The 22,324-nt window shown below is 46.8% G+C and overlaps 2 protein-coding genes across 2 annotated transcripts in view; both read left to right on the forward strand.

The window, feature by feature from the left end:
• Positions 1-22,324, forward strand: part of PIPOX (pipecolic acid and sarcosine oxidase) — a 173,305-nt gene that overhangs the window by 27,432 nt on the left and 123,549 nt on the right. The gene's annotated exons all lie outside the window — the stretch shown is intronic.
• LOC141129060 (uncharacterized) lies at positions 2,866-7,116 on the forward strand. The gene has a single exon (XM_073616804.1). The coding sequence runs from the start codon at positions 3,258-3,260 to the stop codon at positions 5,856-5,858; it is 2,601 nt and encodes an 866-aa protein (XP_073472905.1). The 5' UTR covers positions 2,866-3,257; the 3' UTR covers positions 5,859-7,116.

Here is a 22,324-nt window from a genome sequence, read left to right on the forward strand (position 1 = left end):
TGTATTAGCAGGGATGTTGAAATCACCGAGAAGGATTGTGGGAATATCCGAAGAGAGAAAGTAGGGTAGCCAGGCAGAAAACTCATCAAGGAAAGTCGATAATGGTCCAGGGGGCCGGTAGATCACAGCAATTCTTAGGGAAGTTGGAGAGAATAGACGTATACAGTGGGCTTCAAATGATGAGAGGGAAAAAGAGGGAGGAGGGTGAATAACCTGGAAGGTGCTCTGGGGGGATAGGAGGAATCCCACTCCACCTCCCTTGCGTCCATTAGGCCTAGGGGAGTGAGTCCAGTGAAGGCCACCCTGGGAGAGGGAAGCAGGAGAAGGGGTGTCATATTCGTGGAGCCAGGTTTCGGTGAGAGCAAGTAGATTAAAGGAATTAGTGACAAAGAGGTCATGAACAGCAGTGAGTTTGTTGCAGACAGAGCGGGCGTTCCAGAGGGCACAGGAGAGAGGGAGGCTGGCGTTGGGAAGAAGAGGAATGGAGACTAAATTGTGTAGATTGCGACTACTGCCAGAGGGTGTAGGATGATGGTGATGGGTGTGTTGGGCACAGTTAAATAAGGGAGGCCCAGGGTTTGGGGAAATATCTCCAGCGATTAGGAGAAGCAGAAGAGTGAGGGAGGTAATATGAGAATATGATTTGTATGAGGGGACATGCTTTAGTATCCTGGGGGGTATGTTAGCAAGTGGGCTTAGAGTTAGAAAGAGGTGATGAGTGCAGTAGTAGGGGGAGGGGAGAAGTGAGGGTGATATGTACAGATTGTGCGGTGGAGCAGAGGGATGTAGAGAAGAGAGCTTGAGGCGAGAGGCTGCAATTGTGAAGAGGAGGAGAGGTAAAGAGAGCATGTTTCAGAGAAGGTGAGATAATATGAAAATGAGATCACCTGCAATCTGCTATGGTTAGCTTTGTGCAAATCGCTGAAGTGCAAGAGCAGAAGTGTCACTTTTTTTCAGAACCCCACTTCTTTGGAAGAACCCCCTGTATGTGCAGCCCCCTGTATGTACTCCCCCGTAAAGAAGGCCTTGTTATATACTGTGTTGGGTGTGGATGGAATCTGGCAATTAATTAGGAGGGCATATTAGGAACACAGCAAGCAGGGCATAACTTTCACACCACAATCAAACTGCAAGGGGACTAAAAGGCCAAAATTGTAAAGATAAGGAAACCCATAATTTAGGTAAGACTTAATGGCTAAATAAACATTGAAATAATGTGAGCATGGCTACAGATGGAGTTGAGACAGCGGTGACAAACAGATTTACCAAAAATGTATATAAGCGGTCAGTCAATTTTCAGTTTGCAGGAGATGGGAATATAAACGCAGATTACCAAAAATGTATATAAGCGGTCAGTCAATTTTCAGTTTGCAGGACATGGGAATATAAACGCAGATTACCAAAAATGTATATAAGCGGTCAGTCAATTTTCAGTTTGCAGGACATGGGAATATAAACGCAGATTACCAAAAATGTATATAAGTGGTCAGTCAATTTTCAGTTTGCAGGACATGGGAATATAAACGCAGATTACCAAAAATGTATATAAGCGGTCAGTCAATTTTCAGTTTGCAGGACATGGGAATATAAACGCAGATTACCAAAAATGTATATAAGCGGTCAGTCAATTTTCAGTTTGCAGGACATGTAACGATATCACGTACGGGACATGAAAAGCTGTAGCTAGCTGCCATCTTGTGTGGAAGTAGCCATGACAGTTTGGCTAACCATGTAACCTTACAGAAAACTCTGAACTCCCTCCTTCCTTGTCTTAGGAATTCAAAGCTTTTTAAGTTCAACAGAAAAGGTTATCTCAACAGAGAAAACAGAACCAGGTTAGGTCAGTAGAAAACATTTGTTGTAAGGGCAGTGTCAGGCCTGTCGTAAAACTGTCACCCTCCCCATTCAGAGACCTAGCAGGCCTCGGTCGTAAATTGTCTGAATATACTTCAGTAGAATAAGTATGAAATTTCAGCATGTTTCATAACTTCTGACTTAGTAATAGCACAGCCATAATCTGGACATATTTAGTTTCCTCAGATAATATGGAACGTTTCACGTCCAGACACCCCTATGTCAGGTCATATGGGAAACCCCTGGGACCACTTATTCCTCCAAAGCAGGCTATACGTTATAGATATGGCATGTTTAGACTTGTTTTGAAGGAAATCTCAAGTTGAATAATAATATGGATATTTGGAGTCTGTAAACACTATAGATGCAGATATATGAATATGTATTACAAAATCTACCTGGGACGTGGTCATGAGTGTAGACACCTCCCAGCAACCAACCCCTAAAACAAGATGACCAGAAGATTGGTTACTGGTCACTGTCAACACCCCCTTTGATTTGACAGAAAAGAGGAGATGCCAAGACAATGGGCAGTTCTCCTTTTACCATCCAAGAAGAAACATCTGCCAAGTCGAGAACCGAGTACCTAGCTCATCGATCGAACTCTGATCAACCCTCGGACATTAATTGCAAGTATTCTTTCTTCCCAATTCTACCTTATTGCTTTGTGGCTGTATATTGTCTTTATCTTTTTGAAACATCTTTTTTCTGTAAATGTTTTATTTGCACCAACTTTGACCTTTTCATAATAAACCCTTATGTTGAAAAGTGTTAACCTTGTCTCTAAAGCTCTTAATGCAAGCTATAAACAAACCTGCCTCTTGAAGGGCGCTACTGTTGTAGAGTAAGACTCTGAGCAGACCTGTCTGTGGTGGCAGTGTGTGTGGCAGACGCTTATTCTAAAATTATAATTGGTATTGCTAAAATTACGAGTCTCCCCCGGCTCAGTCTTTTAAATGGGGGTGGTGGCAGTTAAAGGGTTAGTTGTGTAATTAGCCCAGTGACAATCACTCTCAGGTTGCTCGCACCTAGATTGTGGTCCTGCAAGCTGGAAAATCTTTGTGCTGGGCGCAGCTGAGAGTGGCATTGTTACGTAAGTGACAGCGTGGTGTGAGGTTGGCCGGTCCTTCGTTGCAAGTTAGCGAGGAGGGCGGGGATCTGACACCTGCGTTCGTCACATATTGGCTGGCAGCGTAGCGGGATAGTTTCGCATTAAGAGCATTCAGTGCATTGTTAGGAATTAGCTCTGCACTGAAGGATTGTAACCTTTGTGGAAACAGTCCTTAGAGACAAGCTGGTGCATTTTTTTTGATTTTTTTTTTTTAAGAGAGACATACAGCAACAGCTCCTTTCTACACCTTCTTCCTATCTCTTCTTTCTGTTCTATCTTTTCTGCTTGCAACATGTCTGGGTTATCAGCATATAAAAAGATGAGCAAGAATGAACTGACTGTTGAGTGCGCAGAAAGAGGAATTGATGTCGGTGGCAAAAATCGTGAAGGCTTGATACATGCCTTACAGGAGTTTGATATCCGTGCAGACCAGAACCTGGGGGAAACTGGACCAGAAAGGATTTCCGCTACTCCAGAGCCCAGTGGTTCAGAGGCGGCCTCACCAGATGGGCAAGCAGAGACTGACACTGGAATACCACGGATTGTTACCTCCAAGCCACCACAAGAGCAGGCCAGCATCAGATTGCCTGAAACCATCATAGACTCTCTTCAAATGCAAGAAACTCTACAAAACCTCAGGGAGACGGATCCTGTGGTGTACCTGCAGTTTCTTGAGCGCCAGACTGCGGCCGAGAGAGAGGCTGTGGAACGCAGGGCTGAGCGAGAGGAACGCCAGGCTGAGAGGGAGGCTGATCGTCGGCACGAATTGGAGATGGCTAGGCTCCAGCAGCAGCGACAGGCTCAGAACCTCGGATCCCTAGAGCACAGGGATGCCTCTCTGCCAGTGATCCCGGCAGCCAAATTTCCAGTTATGGAAAAGGACAGTGACATTGACGTGTATCTACTGTCGTTTGAAAAAACTTGCCGTCAGTACCATCTGCCCCCAGCACAATGGGCCCGGTATCTGACACCAGGGCTACGAGGCAAGGCCTTGGATGCTTATGTCGAACTGTCAGAAGAGCAGTGCGACGATTATGAGGCCTTAAAGGCTGCAATCATCCAAAAGTTTCAGCTAACCCCGGAAGTGTACCGGAAGCGTTTTAGGTCCTTGCAAAAGGGGCCTGGAGACTCATACATGGATGTGGTAGGTCGCTTACGCACCACATTCCGGCAGTGGACTAAAGGCTTGAAAGCCGATTCTTTTGAATCCCTGGAAGATCTTATGATTGAAGATCAACTTTTGCACATCTGTCCTACAGACGTCAGACAGTTTGTGCTGGAGCGAAAGCCAACCTCTGCCAAAGCAGCAGCAGAACTGGCAGATACCTATATCCACTCTCGGGTATCTGACCATCGCAAGGCTCCTCTGAATGGCTGGAAAGGAGGGAAATCGCACACGGCAACCCCTCCTCTGCCTACCAAACAACTTCCTCAGCAGCCGGAACCTGCAACTCCTGGAGCCAAGGCCTTCCTAACTGACAAACGCAAATGCTACAACTGTGGGGAAGCCGGACATCTCAGGACGCAGTGCCCTGAGCAGAAGAAGATGACATCACCTGGCCATCCGGCCAGCAACCCTTCTTCCGTGCTGTTCGTCCGCAGGAAAACTCGGGTAACCACCGCCAACTTGCAGCCAGTCACCGTGGGCCACCGGATCGTTACTGGTTTCCGGGACACAGGAGCTGAAGTCACTTTGGTCAGACCAGAGGTGATAGAAAGAAGGGACATCATCCCTGGAAAGTTTTTTACCCTCACCGGAGTCAGGGGGACCCGCTCACGAGTACCCCGTGCCTATGTTTTCATTGATTGGGGTGCTGGAAGTGGGATGAGAGAAGTGGGAGTCTCGGAGGAGATCCCCACTGCGGTGTTGTTGGGTGCTGATTTAGGTACCCTTGTTTCTTACTATGCCCCTGCTAAAAGCACCCAGGATGCTCCCACGGAACTCTCTGGACCTACCAAGGTACTGTTTACAGATGTTGGGGTAATATCTGAGCAACCTGTGGATGGACAGAGGGAGGGGGAGGGTGGAGTGGAGGTTCAGGGGTCTTCTTCACCTACAGAAGGAGAGGAGGCCCCCTTGCATGTGCCAATATCAAATGCTTGTGTAGCTGATGTTAAGAATGTAATTACTGAATGTAATGATGTTATGTTGTTGTTGGAGGTCACCCACAATGCTGGGAGGGTGGAGAAGATAAAGTCTCTGGCGGCAGAGCCCAGGAGTGGCCCAGGTGGCCCCATTCCTGACTCTGACCCAGAGTATTCTGCCTTGACTACACCCCAGCAGTTGTCCTTGTGTGTCACAGGACGGCTGGTTGGTACTTGTAGTCCCACGCCTCAGCCAGCACTGCTGGGAGACAAAGGCTTTGCAGTGTTCAGCAGGCCAGCTGTTAGCTCCCCTGCTGAGAAAAATAAACAAAAGCATGATAGGGACAGTGGGCAGAGAGGCTGTACTGGTCTACAGGCAGGAGGCCTGGAGACTGAAAGGGTTAAACAGTTGCTCACTGTGTCCAGTCAGCCTAAGGGGAATGTGTTGAAGGTGTCACCTGATATGGTCTGTGAAGGTCCAGGTGAAATCAGGAAGGACAGGGTTGGAGTGAAACACAATGGTTTGTGGCCTAACTTGATGTTCACACAATGTCCCAGCACAGCGCCTGTCATTGGCAGAGACTGTATACCTGAACGGAAAGAGTTAGGTGCCCTGGTAGAAGTGATAGCTGACACTCAGGGAGGGGGCTTAGGCCTTCAGTCCCACTCACCTTTCCTTCCACTCCAGGCACCCATGATGCTGGAGTTAAATTATTATTATTATTATTGGTTTATGTTTAATAAAGATTATTGGCTGCTATGGCCAATATTTTACTCCATATGGTTGTGGTCTCAATTATTGGGGTAGAAGGTTGGGGTAGGCAGCTAGGGGGGGTAATTGGTAAAAGGGGGTAAGCAAGTGACATCTGTTATACAATAGTCAAGGAAGCCTGGAGCAAAATTAAGGAAATAAGCAGAGGGCGGGCATGACAGGGTTATTAGGGGAACTTGGTGGTGGAAAGAATATGTAAGGTGGTGTGTGATTGGTTAGGTGGGGGGTTGGGGGTGGAGCGGAGTTAACTGAGCTGGGGGAAAGATCCCGCCCCAGCTCAGTTGGTTGAGAGGAGCAAGCATCCCACCCTCCCTCCCTCATCATTTGGTATGGTTGGTAATGGAAGGGATGAAGTTGGTTGTTATCATATGGTATAGTTAAAGTCGTGGCAGTGGCGTGATGTTGGTCTTTGCGGGTGAAGGATTAAACCCCAGATATGTAAGAGATCGGGACCCATCGCTAGTATGAGGCCTGTTGGAGAGATTTCAGCTAACAAGGGTTTTAGCTTGAATTGGTTATTGGGGCACTGCTGGCTATTGGTTGTTTGTCTCCGAGCTAGCTTGTCAGCTGGAGGCCTAATTTTAGTATAGTACCGCAGTGCCTGAGTGTTTTTGAGTTTTAAGTTTGGTGGGTTTTTCCCTGCAAAGACCAACGGGAGTTGTAAGAAAAAGGATATTTCAGGTGTTTATAAGATTATGTTATGTTGAGTTAAATTATTATTATTATTATTGGTTTATGTTTAATAAAGATTATTGGCTGCTACGGCCAATATTTTACTCCATATGGTTGTGGTCTCAATTATTGGGGTAGAAGGTTGGGGTAGGCAGCTAGGGGGGTAATTGGTAAAAGGGGGTAAGCAAGTGACATCTGTTATACAATAGTCATGGCTCTTGCATTGATGTTCTTTATAATCACAGGTCCTCATTATATTCTTTATATGAATGGGCATTGTGATTTCAATTCTGGCTCTTTTCAAATAGTTTGCCCATTTAAGCATTTTTGGGTTGGTTTGACCTTTTGTAGAGGGAGATCAACCTCAATCACATCTAATATAATAACTCAGTAACATTCTGAAACTGGGCCTCAAATGGCATTAAATAGGCATGAGTGTGAGAATTTTAATTTCCCCAACATTTAACTTCAATGCCTTTTTGTAAAAGGAATTGGTGTTAAGAAAGGAAAGGTAAAATAAAGTGTATGTAAACCCTTACAATGAACTTCTGTTGTATGCTTCCTTTGGTCTGTTAAATTTACAAATAAAAGTGCTTTGTTATATCTGTTTGATAAGTGCAAAAAATACTAGTTGATCCTGCCAGAAAAACAGTGCTGCTTTTGTGCACTCTGCATATATATACAGTACTGTGCAAAAGTTTTGGTGGAAGCGAGATTATGGTGTGGGGTTGTTTTTCAGGGATTGGGATTGGCCCTTTAGTTCCAGTGAAGGGAACTCTTAAGGCGTCAGCATACCAAGACATTTTGGACAATTTCATGCTCTCAACTTTGTGGGAACAGTTTGGGGATGGCCCCTTCCTGTTCCAACATGACTGCACACCAGTTTACAAAGCAAGGTCCATGAAGACATGGATGAGCAAGTTTGTGGTGGAGGAACTTGACTGGCCTGCACAGAGTCCTGACCTCAACCTGATAAAACACCTTTGGGATGAATTAGAGCAAAGACTGCGAGCCAGGCCTTCTCGCCCATATCAGTGCCTAACCACACAAATGCGCTTCTGGAAGAATGGTCAAACATTCCCATGAACACACTCCTAAACCTTGTGGACAGCCTTCCCAGAAGAGTTGAAGCTGTTATAGCTACAAAGAGTGAGCCAAGTCAACAATGAACCCTATGGACTAAGACTGGAATGCCATTAAAGTTCATGTTCATGTAAAGGCAGGCGCCCCAATACTTGTGGTAATATAGTATATATATATATATATATATATATATATATATATATATATATATATATATATACACACTGAGCAAAATTATAAATGCAACACTTTTGTGTTTGCCCCTATTTATCATGAGCTGAACTTAAAGATCTGCGACTTTTTCTATGTACACAAAAGGCCTATTTCTCTCAAATATTGTTCACAAATCTGTCTAAATCTGTGTTAGTAAAAACTTCTCCATTGCCGAGATAATCCATCCACCTCACAGGTGTGGCATATCAAGATGCTGATTAGACAGCATGATTATTGCACAGGTGTGCCTTAGGCTGGCCACAATAAAAGGCCACTCTAAAATGTGCAGTTTTACTGTATTGGGGGGGTCTGGGGGGTCCGAAAACCAGTCAGTATCTGGTGTGACCACCATTTGCCTCACGCAGTGCAGCAGATCTCCTTCGCATAGAGTTCAGGTTGTTGATTGTGGCCTGTGGAATGTTGTCCATTCCTCTTCAATGGCTGTGCGAAGTTGCTGGATATTGGCAGGAACTGGAACACTCTGTCTTATTCACCGATCCAGAGCATCCCAAACATGCTCAATGGGTGACAGGAATTGTGTACAGATCCTTGCAACATGGGGCTGTGCATTATCATGCTACAACATGAGGTGATGGTCATGGGTGAATGGCACAACAATGGGCCTCAGGATCCTGTCACAGTATCTCTGTACATTCAAAATGCCATTAATAAAATGCGCCTGTGTTCATTGTCCATAGCATACGCCTGCCCATACCATAACCCCATCGCCACAATGGGCCACTCGATCCACAATGTTGACATCAGCAAACCACTCATCCACACGACGCCGTACACGCTGTCTGCCATCTGCCCTGTACAGTGAAAACCAGGATTCATCAGTGAAGAGAACACCTCTCCAAAGTGCCAGATGCCATTGAATGTGAGCATTTGCCCACTCAAGTCGGTTACGACGACGAACTGCAGACAGGTCGAGACCCCGATGAGGATGACGAGCATGCAGATGAGCTTCCCTGAGACGGTTTCTGACAGTTTGTGCAGAAACTTCTTAGTTATGCAAACCGATTGTTGCAGCAGCTGTTCGGGTGACTGGTCTCAGACGATCTTGGAGGTGAAGATGCTGGATGTGGAGGTCCTGGGCTGGTGAGGTTACAGGTTCTGCAGTTGTGAGGCTGGTTGGATGTACTGCCAAATTCTCTAAAACGCCTTTAGAGACAGCTTATGGTAGAGAAATGAACATTCAATTCAAGGGCAACAGCTCTGGTGGACATTCCTGCAGTCAGCATGCCAACTGCAGGCTCCCTTAAAACTTACGACATCTGTGGCATTGTGCTGTGTGATAAAACTGTACATTTTAGAGTGGCCTTTTATTGTGGCCAGCCTAAGGCACACCTGTGCAATAATCATGCTGTCTAATCAGCATCTTGATATGCCACACCTGTGAGGTGAATGGATTATCTTGGCAAAGGAGAAGTGCTCACTAACATAGATTTAGACAGATTTGTGAACAATATTTGAGAGAAATAGGCCTTTTGTGTACATAGAAAAAGTCGAAGATCTTTAAGTTCAGCTCATGATAAATAGGGGCAAACACAAAAGTGTTGCGTTTATAATTTTGCTCAGTGTATATACAGTATCTCACAAAAGTGATTACACCCCTTACATTTTTGTAAATATTTTATTATATCTTTTCATGTGACAACACTGAAGAAATGACACAGCCATTAATGTCTAAACCGCTGACAACAAAAGTGCGCACACCTCTAAGTGAAAATGTCCAAATTGGGACCAATTAGCCATTTTCCCTCACTGCTGTCATGTGACTCGTTAGCGTTACAAAGCCTCAGTTGTGAATGGGGAGCAGGTTTGTTCAATTTGGTATTATCACTCTCTCATACTGGTCACTGGAAGTCCAACATGGCACCTCATGGCAAAGAACTCTCTAAAGGAAATCTGAAAAAAATGATTTGTTGCTCTACATAAAGATGACCTAGGCTATAAGAAGATTGCCAAGACCCTGAAACTGAGCTGCAGCAGAATGTTGAGAACTGTGTGATCTCAGTCATTTATGCTGATAGGATAGGCACTGCAAAAGTGATCTAATGGTGTATATACCGTATACAGTATATATATATATATATATATATATATATATATATATATATATATACAGTATCTCACAAAAGTGAGTACACCCCTCACATTTTTGTAAATATTTTATTATATCTTCGTGTGACAAAACTGAAGAAATGACACTTTGCTACAATGTAAAGTAATGAGTGTACAGCTTGTCTAACAGTGTAAATTTGCTGTCCCCTCAAAATAACTCAACACACAGCCAATAATGCCTAAACCGCTGGCAACAAAAGTGAGTACACCCCCTAAGAGAAAATGTCCAAATTGGGCCCAAAGTGTCAATATTTTGTGTGGCCACCATTATTTTACAGCACTGCCTTAAACGTTGATCATGGAGTTCACCAGAGCTTCACAGGTTGCCACTGGAGTCCTCTTCCACTCCTCCATGACGACATCACGGAGCTAGTGGATGCTCAATAGGGTTTAGGTCTGGAGACATGCTTGGCCAGTCCATCACCTTTACCCTCAGCTTCTTTAGCAAGGCAGTGGTCATTTTGGATGTGTGTTTGGGGTTGTTATCATGTTGGAATACGCTCTGCGGCCCAGTCTCCAAAGAGAGGAGATCATACTCTGCTTCAGTATGTCACAGTACATGTTGGTATTCATGGTTCCCTCAATGAACTGTAGCTCCACAGTGCTGGCAGCACTCATGAAGCCCCAGACCATGACACTCCCACCACCATGCTTTACTGTAGGCAAGACACTTGTTTTTGTACTCCTCACCTGGTTGCCGCCACACATGCTTGATACCATCTGAACCAAATAAGTTTATTTTGGTCTCATCAGACCACAGGACATGGCTCCAGTAAACCATGTCCTTAGTCTGCTTGTGTTCAGCAAACGATTTGCGGGCTTTCTTGTGCATCATCGTTAGAAGAGGCTTCCTTCTGGGACGACAGCCATGCAGACCAATTTGCAACAGGCTTATGATCTGAGCACTGACAGGCTGACCCCCCACCCCTTCAACCTCTGCAGCAATGCTGGCAGCACTCATGCATCTATTTCTCGAAAACAACCTCTGGATATGACGCTGAGTACGTGCACTCAACTTCTTTGGTCGACCATGGCGAAGGCCTGTTCTGAGTGGAACCTGTCCTGTTAAACCGCTGTATGGTCTTGGCCACCGTGCTGCAGCTCAGTTTCAGGGTCTTGGCAATCTTCTTATAGCCTAGGCCATCTTTATATAGAGCAACAAATATTTTTCTTTTAGATCCTCAGAGATTTCTTTGCCATCAGGTGCCATGTGGAACTTCCAGTGACCAGTATGAGAGAGTGAGAGTGATAACACCAAATTGAACACACCTGCTCCCCATTCACACCTGAGACCTTGTAACACTAACAAGTCACATGACACCGGGGAGGTAAAATAGCTAATTGGGCCCAGTTAGGACATTTTCACTTAGGGGTGTACTCACTTTTGTTGCCAGCGGTTTAGACATTAATGGCTGTGTGTCGAGTTGTTTTGAGGTTACAGCAAATTTACACTTTTATACAAGCTGTACACTCACTACTTTATGTAGCAAAGTGTAATTTCTTCAGTGTTGTCACATGAAAAGTTATAATTAAATATTTACAAAAATGTGAGGTGTGTACTCACTTTTGTGAGATACTGTTATATATATATATATATATATATATATATATATATATATATATATATATATATATATATGGGAAATTATTTGATCCCCTGCAGATTTTGTGAGTTTGCCCACTTACAAAGAAATTAAGGTTCTATAGTTTTTAACATATGTGTATTTTAAATGATAGAGACAGAATAAAAACAAATGCAATACATTTCGTTGCAGTTCAGTGAGTAAAATAAGTATTTGATCCCCAAGCAAAACATGACTTAGTACTTGGTGGAGACCCTTGTTGACAAGCACAGAGGTAAGGCGCTTCTTGTAGTTGGTGACCAGGTTTGCACACGTCAGGAGGAAGTTTGGTCCACTCTTCTTTAGTGTCTTGACTGAGGGAAGAAGGTCTTCATCCAAGATTTTACATTACATGTCCCCATCCATTGGCCTCTCAATGAGGCAAAATCGGCCTGTACATTTAGCAGAGAAACAGCCCCAAAGCATTATGTTTCCACCTCTGTGCTTGACTGTAGGGATGGTGTTCTTAGGGTCATAGTCAGCATTTTTCTTCCTCCAAACAAGGCTTAGTCGAGTAAATGCCAAAGAGCTCAATTTTGGTCTCATCTGACCACAGCACTTTCTCCCAATCCTTCTCTGAATCATTTAGATGTTCATTGGCACGACTGTACATGTGCCTTCTTGAGAAGGGGGACTCGCCGTGTTTGGAGGAAGAAAAATGTTAAATATTACCCTAAGAACACTATCCCTACAGTCAAGCACAGGGGTTGAAACAATATGTTTTGGGACTGTTTCTCTGCTAAAGGTACAGGCTGACTTTGCTGCATTGAAGGGCCAAGGGACGGGGCCATGTATTGTAAAATCTTGGACGAGAACCTTCTTCCCTCAGCCAGAACACTGAAGATGGGTCATGGATGGGTCTTTCAGCATTACAATGACCCATACCGCCAAGTCAACAAAGAAGAAGCACATTAAGGTCATGGAGTGGCCTAGCCAGTCTTCAGACCTAAATCCTATAGAAAATTTATGGAGAGAGCAGAAACCTCGAGTTGCCAAGCGACAGCCAAGAAACCTTTAAAGATTTAGAGAAGATCTGTAAAATAGAGTGGACCAAAATGCCTCCTAAGATGTGTGCAAACCTGGCAACCAACTACAAGAAACATCTTATCTCTGTGCTTGCCAGCAAGGGTTTCTCCACCAAGTACTAAGTAATGTTTTGCTTGGGGATCTAATACTTATTTTACTCACTGAACTGCAACTCAATTTATAACATTTATATCATGTGTTTTTTCTGGATTTTTGGTTCATATTCTGTATCTATCATATAAAATACACCTATGATAAAAATGATAAACCCTTAATTTCTTTGTAAGCGGGCAAACTTACAAAATCTTCAGGGAATCAAATAACTATTTTCCCCACTGTATATATACTGTATATATATTCTGTGTGTGTTGTATAGGGTCTTTTATTTTATTCAGGCTTCACAGCATCCACCTGTTGCTGACCTTTGCTTGCAGTATGTCACTGCATACTTGTGCTGTAAATAGTGTGCGCCAAAGCACAACATATTTATTCCTCCATTGCCATGCCTGATATTAAATCCCATTTATTAAAAATGTCAGGTGGCCCTAAAGAGAGAGGCAGAGGTTCTGCCTGTGGAGGTAGTAGGGACAAGTGGTGGCTGGGTCACACCATCTAAAGGCAGGGCATGTGTACCGTTTCTATTTCAGAATGGCTGTGCTATACAGCCACAGCATATGCAAGAGGTAGTTGAGTGGCTGACAAGCCTTCTTTTTCCTCCGCCCAAGCCCAAGTTACCTGGAACTGCTGCTATTTCACCCTCTTCTTTCTACTTCTCTTCTGCTAATCTTGCCATAGCCATGCAAACTGGTAATGACGACTGGGTGGAAAGATTTATTTACACAGTCACCGAGGAATAATCCTGGTCATGCACAAGTATTCCTTGTCTCAGATATTGAGGATCAGTAATAAAGAGCCAGGACCATATATCGAGGGGGAGGTAAGAGGCAGTGATGTGTAAGCAACTAGAGCTTACTGCCAAGTGAGGAAGAGTTGAATATTGAAGTTTCAGACTGTGGATGTCACCATTTGGATGTGAGTTCAGAAGAGCAGTAAGGGAGAATTTTATTCAGAGGAAGAGTCAGTTTGAAGAGGTTAAGAGGGAGCAACTGTCCTAATCCATCTGGAGGCTCTGCCTCACAAACACAGTTCACAACTATCCCCAGGGCTGGTTTTGTTGTCTATAATCCTGCCTTAAGCATATCAGTAGTGGTAAAATGACCAGTCACATGGGTACCACATGCATGAGAAAACAGATGACTACACCTAGAAGTTGGGTTGGAGCAGCACATAAATGAGACACATCAGGAGCAAAAGGCCCATTCTCCTCCTACATCCACCACAACATCTGTGGCCTCTAGTGACAGTGAAGGAGGTTTTACAAGGGGTTTTAGAGGCTTGCAATACACCACCTCAATGGGGAAGAGGGTCATGAGCAGGGCCGGTGCTACCACTAGGCGGAGTAGGCAGCCGCCTCGAGCGCACTACCCCCTAGGGCGCAGCCACACCTCTGTCCCGGTGAATCTCCAGGTGTGTGTGAGCTTGCCCCTGTTCAGTGCCGGGCCGGCTGTCCCGGGAACACATCTGCTGCATGCCGCCAATCCCCCAATGTGTCCTGCTGAGCGCCCCACTGTCACATCTCCTCACAGAGTAATATCTCACAGCATGGCTCCAGGACTCCTTTGCTCCAGCCTGTCCCTCTGGTGCGGCGATGTGCGTCTGTGTGAGTGCAGCAGAGGGGTGGGGCTCGGTGGAGATGGGAGCATTGAGAGGTGCAGCGTCTGTTAGCTGACCACCCGGCCGATGGGGACACCATGGAGCAGCTGGATGGTGGCGCTGGTGGAGACAGAAATACTGCCCGCCCAGTGCTGAGGAGAGCCCGGATTTGATGGTCAAAGAAGCGCAGAGGTAAGGAGGAGGATGGATCCTCCCCATCTACATCAAGCTGTGTGCGGTGGATGGGGGGGTGAGTAGTGCAGGAAATAGGAGTCAGGTAGGTGGGTCAGTGTATGTGTCAGGTAGGTGGGTCAGTGTATGTGTCAGGTGGCTGGGTCAGTGTATGTGTCAGGTAGGTGGGTCAGAGTATGTGTCAGGTAGGTGGGTCAGAGTATGTATCAGGTAGGTGGGTCAGTGTATGTGTCAAGTAGGTGGGTCAGAGTATGTGTCAGGTAGGTAGGTCAGAGTATGTGTCAGGTAGGTAGGTCAGAGTATGTGTCAGGTAGGTATGTCAGTGCATGTGCCAGGTAGGTGGGTCAGTGTATGTGTCAGGTAGGTGGGTCAGTGTATGTGTCAGGTAGATGGGTCAGTGTATGTGTCAGGTAGGTGGGTCAGTTTATGTTTCAGGTAGGTGGGTCAGTGTATGTGTCAGGTAGGTGGGTCAGTGTATGTGTCAGGTAGGTGGGTCAGTGTATGTGTCAGGTAGGTGGGTCAGTGTATGTGTCAGGTAGGTAGGTCAGAGTATGTGTCAGGTAGGTGGGTCAGTGTGTGTGTAATGGTCAGGTAGGTCACATGTTACAAGGAGAGGGCAAAGGGGGAAGAGTCAGAGGAAGAAGCCAATGGGGGGCGGCAAAATGAGGTTTCACCTAGGGTGCCAAAAATTCTTGCACCAGCCCTAGTTATGAGGCAGGGCCAAGTGAAAGCTTGAACCTCTGCAGAAGTCTTCTACACATACCTTGCTATCTGCAGCCGCATCATTCCTGAGGCAGGTGTCATTTCTTCAGAGTAAAAGAAGGAAACATAATTAGTTTGAGCCAACCTGAGTGTATAAAGCAGGCTCATTTCTAGAGTTCTTGGAGAAAATAGGGCGGGCTTTAGGGGGGACATTTCTTATCTTCCAAACCTTGGCAGGTGTATACTGGTGGGGTGAGAATGCTGAGGACAGTGTTGTACTGAGGTCTCGGGTCCTTTGCTGCAGGCAGTTTGTGACAAATGGCCTTTGATGCTCAAATGCCTGCACAAAGATCCAGGGTTTGGGTCATCAAAAACAGGGGCCACTATTGGGTGGTCACTATATTATATCCCTGATATAAGGATAAATTAGCCCATCTACTGCCACCATCTCAGAGGGAACTCAAAAGGAGACACTTTGAGGAGATGCAGTGTATGAACCACTGCTGCATTTCCAGATGGTGACAGGATCCTCTGTGATGACCAACATGACTTCAATCCTCTGTTACCTGAAAGGAGAAGCAGCAGTAAAGGATGCACTGTTTTTTTACATTTGTTAATTTGGTTTAATCCACAACAACCTGAACCACCTAATTGTTGACTACATCAAATACAGGTCCCGGACTGATGCAGACACTCCATATAATACTGGGTTTCCAGGCTGGGCCACTAACCAGAGCTTGCACAGTATTGTTTCACCTTCAGCCTTCAGTGCAGCAAGAGGTTTTGTTATGGAGAGAGAAATCTTGTACGGACCAGCTTACTTTCATTAAAATTAACCACTCTTGGTTTACCTATGACTACAAAGCCCCTTCTGCTGATGCTACAGGCTAAATCTTTAAGTGTCATCTCCCCCCCCCCAAAAAAAAGGAAGATACCTGCCACTTTTACGAACCCCTGGCCTATTTAGATGCTCTGGCACTGTAAAGGAGCCACACAATGTTTCCGTGGACATCAGCCGCCAAATGTCTAATTTTTACTGCAGGTAAAATCCTGTTCTGCACCTCAGGGTCAAAGCACACTGGGCATAGTTTTCTTTTTTTTTCTCCTGCCTATAGAAAGAGCTCACTGTTATCCTATGTGTCCATATGCACATTAGGACGTTTAGAGGTATATTTTAAGCTCGGCATCGATCCTTCTGGATCGCGTTTTTTAATGGAGCTTTCAGGCAGAAAAAATTATTAAAGCTCATAAACCCTTCTAAATGCTATTAAATGCTCCTGAACGCTAAGTCAAGGAGCGTTTGTGGTTTCCAAAAAATGAGCCGAGTGAAATGTTTTGGAAAAAACACTTGCAAAAGCAAATATCCATAAACTCTTATAAACTCATGTGCCATATTAGCTACTATCATAGGTGTGCGCAGCCTGTTGGCAGTAGGGCAATGGACAGTGTCAGTAGAGCAGTGGATGATGTCAATAGGGCAGAGATTGTTGTCAGTAGAGCAGTGGATGGTGTCAGAAGGGCAGATATCGGTGTCAGTAGTTTATTTTTTATTTTTTTTTAATTATTATTACTTTTTTAGAATTGCATCCTTTTTACAATATTTTTTTAACAATAATTTTTTATTATTGTTTTTTACAATATTTTTAGGGGGGCTTTGGTGAAATATCAGGGGTCTAGACACAAATTCTGACTTGTGTCTCACATAGTTGCCAACTGTCCCGGATTTCCCAGGACATTCCCGGGACTTAGACTCCATTCCCGAATTTGTGGTGTCCCGGGAAATGTCCCAGGAAATCCGGTTCTCGATTTTCGCCGCCACCGCCGCCGCTAGAGGTCCGCGGCCGGCGGAGACATCTTAAAGAAGTTCAGGAAGACGGTTGGGGGGGCTAGGTGGAGCTCCTGCGTCGCCGCCCACCCTCCGCCCCACTCCGCCTCACCCTGCTGGTTCTAGCCATGCTGCCGGCGGACACACTAGGACACCTCTGAGGTAGGGGGGGCGCACCGCTGTGGGAATCTGATGTAAGGGGGGCTCCACTGGGGACACCTAATGTGAGGGGGGCTCCACTGGGGACACCTAATGTGAGGGGGGCTCCACTGGGGACACCTGATGTGAGGGGGGGCTCTGCCGGGGACACCTGATGTGAGTGGGGGGGCTCTGCCGGGGACTAGGGATGAGCCGAACACCCCCCGGTTCGGTTCGCACCAGAACCCGCGAACGGACCGAAAGTTCGCACGAACGTTAGAACCCCATTGACGTCTATGGGACTCGAACGTTCGAAATCAAAAGTGCTCATTTTAAAGGCTAATTTGCATGGTATTGTCCTAAAAAGGGTTTGGGGACCCGGGTCCTACCCCAGGGGACATGTATCAATGCAAAAAAAACTTTTAAAAACGGCCGTTTTTTCGGGAGCAGTGATTTTAATGATGCTTAAAGTAAAAAAAAAAAAGTGAAATATTCCTTTAAATATCGTACCTGGGGGGTGTCTATAGTATGCCTGTAAAGTGACGCGTGTTTCCCATGTTTAGAACAGTCCCTGCACCAAATGTCATTTTTAAAGGAAAAAATCTCATTTAAAACTGCTTGCGGGTTTAATGTCATGTCGGGTCATGGCAATATGGATGAAAATCAGTGAGACAAACGGCATGGGTACCCCCCAGTCCATTACCAGGCCCTTTGGGTCTTGTATGGATATTAAGGGGAACCCCGCACCCAAATTAAAATAAGGAAAGGTGTGGGGCCACCAGGCCCTATATACTCTGAACAGCAGTATACAGGCGGTGCAAACAAGACAGGGACTGTAGGTTTGTTGTTAAGTAGAATCTGTTTGTAATTTTGAACATTTTTAACGTGTTTAGCTCCAGCCAAAAAATCTTTTCTAAGCTTTTTGGAAAACATAGGGAAGGGTTATCACCCCTGTGACATTTGTTTTGCTGTCTTTCCTCCTCTTCAGAAGATTTCACCTCACTTTTTTGTCCCAATGAAAAATGTTTTTTGAAAATTTGGGTTTTTTTGTGGAACAAGGATTGGAAAGCATCAGTGGAAAGGAGAAATTGTTTTCCCATATTAACTCTTACAGGAGAGAATTTCCCTTCCTAGGGGTAGATTTCATCTCACTTCCTGTTGTCTCCTTCCGTTTGCAAGTAGGAGTCGTTTGTAAGTTAGATGTTTGAAAGTAGGGTCCTGCCCTATATACTCAGCAGAAATTTGGGCCATAGGTGTTGCTGTGGCCACAACACTGTAAGCCCTCACAGGGCCCTGCTGTGAAATATTAGATCAAGAATTGTAATTACATGCCCCTGTTGAACAGGAGCTGAAAAATTAGGCCTTAGGCACTGGTGCTGGTGCCACAACACTGCAACCCCTCACAGACACTCTAGTTGGAACGCAGGAACGAGCCCTGCTGCAAAGTATTGCTTCAAAAATTGTAATTACACGCCCCTGTTAGACAGGGGCAGAAAAATTGGGCCTTAGGCACTGGTGCTGGTGCCACAACACTGCAACCCCTCACAGACACTCTAGTTGGAACGCAGGAACGAGCCCTGCTGCAAAGTATTGCATCAAAAATTGTAATTACACGCCCCTGTTAGACAGGGGCAGAAAAATTGGGCCTTAGGCACTGGTGCTGGTGCCACAACACTGCAACCCCTCACAGACACTCTAGTTGGAACGCAGGAACGAGCCCTGCTGCAAAGTATTGCATCAAAAATTGTAATTACACGCCCCTGTTAGACAGGGGCAGAAAAATTGTGCCTTAGGCACTGGTGGTGGCGCCCAGAACCAAAAATGTTCTTACAAGCTATCAGCGTGATGATTGAGGAGGAAGAGGATAATTACTCAGGGATAGTCACTCAGCATCAGCATAGGCAGTCTTTGAAGGGATCTGAGATTTCAAAAAAAATTATTCGGTTACATCAGCATCAGGTGCTTGGTAGCTGGTGGTGATCCAAGACTCATTCATTTTTATGAAGGTCAGCCGATCGACCGAGTCGGTGGACAGACGCACCCTGTGATCGGTTACCACGCCTCCAGCAGCACTGAATGTGCGTTCCGAAAGAACGCTGGATGCAGGACAGGCCAGTAGCTCAATTGCATATTGTGCAAGCTCTGGCCAGTGATCCATCCTCAAGACCCAGTAACCCAGAGGATTTTCGGTGGGAAAGGTGTCCAAGTCTGATCTTGCCCCTAGGTATTCCTGCACCATGTAAAACAGACGCTGGCGATGGTTGCTGGAACCGATCATACCTTGGGGCTGCGGACCAAAAAATTGTCTGAACGCATCGGTCAGACGGCCACCTTCTCCACCGCTCCTTCTTTGACTGACCGAAGCCTCAGCAACACGTTGTCCAGAAACAGGAGTTTGTAACCTCCCAGTCTCTGGGAACGCGTTGCACAGACCTTTCTGCAAGGCCTCCCGAAGATGTTTCATCCTCTGCTCCCTCTGCGATGGCAAGATAAGGTCCGCAACCTTACCCTTGTAACGTGGATCAAGGAGGGTTGCCAGCCAGTATTGGTCCTTCTCCTTGATACCACGAATACGAGGATCCTTACGCAGGCTTTGCAGGATCAGGGAGGCCATGCAGCGTAGGTTTGCTGAGGCATTCGGTCCGGAGTCCTCTGGGTCACTAAGAACGACATGGTCCACAGCCACCTCCTCCCAGCCACGTACAAGTCCATGTGTTTCTTGGGACTGATCCCTTAAAGACTGCTGCTGATGCTGAGTGCCAGGCTCCACCTCCATACTGACACAATCTTCCTCCTCCTCCTCCTCCTCTTCCTCCTCGTCCTCTTCCTGTGTGATCGGCGGGCACGCAGGAACACTGTCTGGATAAAGGGGGCCTTGAGAGCTAAGGAAGTCCTCCTCTTCCTGCCTCTGTTCTGCCTCAAGTGCCCTGTCCATTATTCCACGCAGCGTGTGCTCCAACAGGTGGACAAGGGGGACAGTGTCACTGATGCATGCACTGTCACTGCTCACCATCCTTGTGGCCTCCTCGAATGGTGACAGGACAGTGCATGCATCCCTGATCATGGCCCACTGGCGTGGGGAAAAAAAACCAAGCTCCCCTGACCCTGTCCTGGTGCCATAGTCGCACAGGTACTCATTGATGGCCCTCTGCTGCGTGTGCAGCCGCTGCAGCATGGCCAACGTTGAGTTCCACCTGGTGGGCATGTCACAGATTAGGCGGTTCTTGGGCAGGTTAAACTCCTTTTGGAGGTCCGTCAGCCGAGCACTGGCATTATATGACCGGCGGAAATGCACACAGACTTTCCTGGCCTGCCTCAGGACATCCTGTAAGCCCGGGTACCTGCCCAAGAACCGCTGCACCACCAAGTTAAGGACGTGAGCCAAACAGGGCACATGGGTCATTTGTCCCTGTCGGAGGGCAGAGAGGAGGTTGGTGCCATTGTCGCAAACCACCATTCCTGCCTTAAGTTGGCGTGGCGTCAACCACCTCTGAACCTGCCCCTGCAGAGCTGACAGAACCTCTGCCCCAGTGTGGCTCCTGTCCCCCAAGCACACCAGCTCAAGCACCGCATGGCACCTTTTGGCCTGCGTACTTGCGTAGCCCCTTGAACGCCTACGGAGCACCGCTGGTTCCGAGGAAGAGGCCATGAAGGAAGAAGAAGAGGAGGGGGTGGAGGAGAGAGGTGTGTCACAATCAGCATTTTGGAGGCGTGGTGGCGGAACAACCTCCAACACTACTGCACCTTGTCCTGCATCCTTCCCAGCTGCCAGCAGAGTCACCCAATGCGCCGTGAAACTTAGGTAACGTCCCTGTCCATGCCTGCTGGACCATGAGTCAGCGGTAATATGCACCTTACCGCTGACCGCCCTGTCCAGCGAGGCATGGACATTGCCTTCCACATGCCGGTAGAGAGCCGGAATCGCCTTCCGTGAGAAAAAGTGGCGTTTGGGTACCTGCCACTGAGGAACCGCACATTCCACAAACTCACGGAAGGGGGCAGAGTCTACCAACTGAAAAGGCAGCAGTTGAAGTGCTAGCAATTTTGCCAAGCTAGCATTCAACCGCTGGGCATGTGGATGGCTGGGAGCAAACTTCTTTCGGCGGTGCAGCAGCTGGGGCAGGGAAATTTGCCTGGTACAATCTGACGTCGGTGTACCAAAAGCAGATTGCCCACAAGTACTTGGCTGTGACACACCTAATTCTACACCTTCATTCCTCTCACTGCAGGTCTCAGAGAGGACTGAAGGTCTAGTGGGGTTGGAAATCTCAGCTGATGAGGAGCAAGGAGAGATCCTCTTTGTTCTTTGGTGTGGGTCTTTTAGATACGCTTGCCAACGAACTGCATGGCAGGTCAACATATGTCTGGTCAAGCATGTGGTACCCAAGCGGGAGATGTTTTGGCCACGCGAGATACGCTTGAGACATATGTTGCAAATAGCAGCGGTGCGATCTGATGCACTCGTCTCAAAAAAGGCCCACACCAAAGAACTTTTTGAATAACGCGCAGAGACTGCAGCGCCCTGCACATGTGGAGCTTTGGGGTGTGATGCAGTCAATGTGCTGCCCTTAGGCTGGCCCCTGGAGGGCATCCTGCCTCGTTGGTGATGTGCCGCCGCCTCCTCCTCCTCCTCCTCCTCCTCCTCCTCTCTCCTATCAGGCACCCACGTTGAGTCAGTGACCTCATCATCCCCTCCCTCCTCATCACTGGAGCAAACCTGGCAGTATGCTGCAGCAGGGGGAGCATGACTGCCAGATTGCTGTCCTTCTTGGGCACCCCCTCTGTCCGTGCTCATGTTACTGCCTTCATCGAGCTCAGTATCGTCATCAGAGCCTTCCAAACGCTGGGCATCCTCCTGGAGCATGTACCCAACACTGTGGTCAAACAGTTCGAGGGAATCCTCATGAGGACATGGTGGAGCTAGGGAAGGAGTCACTGATGACATTGAGCTGAGGGAAGAGGCCGCTGCTTTGCCAGACAAAGCACCCTGGGCATGGGTGAGAGAGGATGAGGAGGATGAGGACGGCTTGGTCATCCACTCGACCAAGTCTTCCGCATGTTGCGGCTCAACACGGCCAGCTGCCGAAAAAAAGGCCAAGCGTGTCCCATGGCCACGTGCTGATGAGGATGCACCGTCTCCACGACCAGCACTAGACACAGAGCCTGCTTGCCCTCTCTTATTGGCTTGT

The sequence above is a fragment of the Aquarana catesbeiana genome, linkage group LG02 (genome assembly GCF_042186555.1).
Source record: "Aquarana catesbeiana isolate 2022-GZ linkage group LG02, ASM4218655v1, whole genome shotgun sequence".
Classification (NCBI taxonomy): domain Eukaryota; kingdom Metazoa; phylum Chordata; class Amphibia; order Anura; family Ranidae; genus Aquarana; species Aquarana catesbeiana.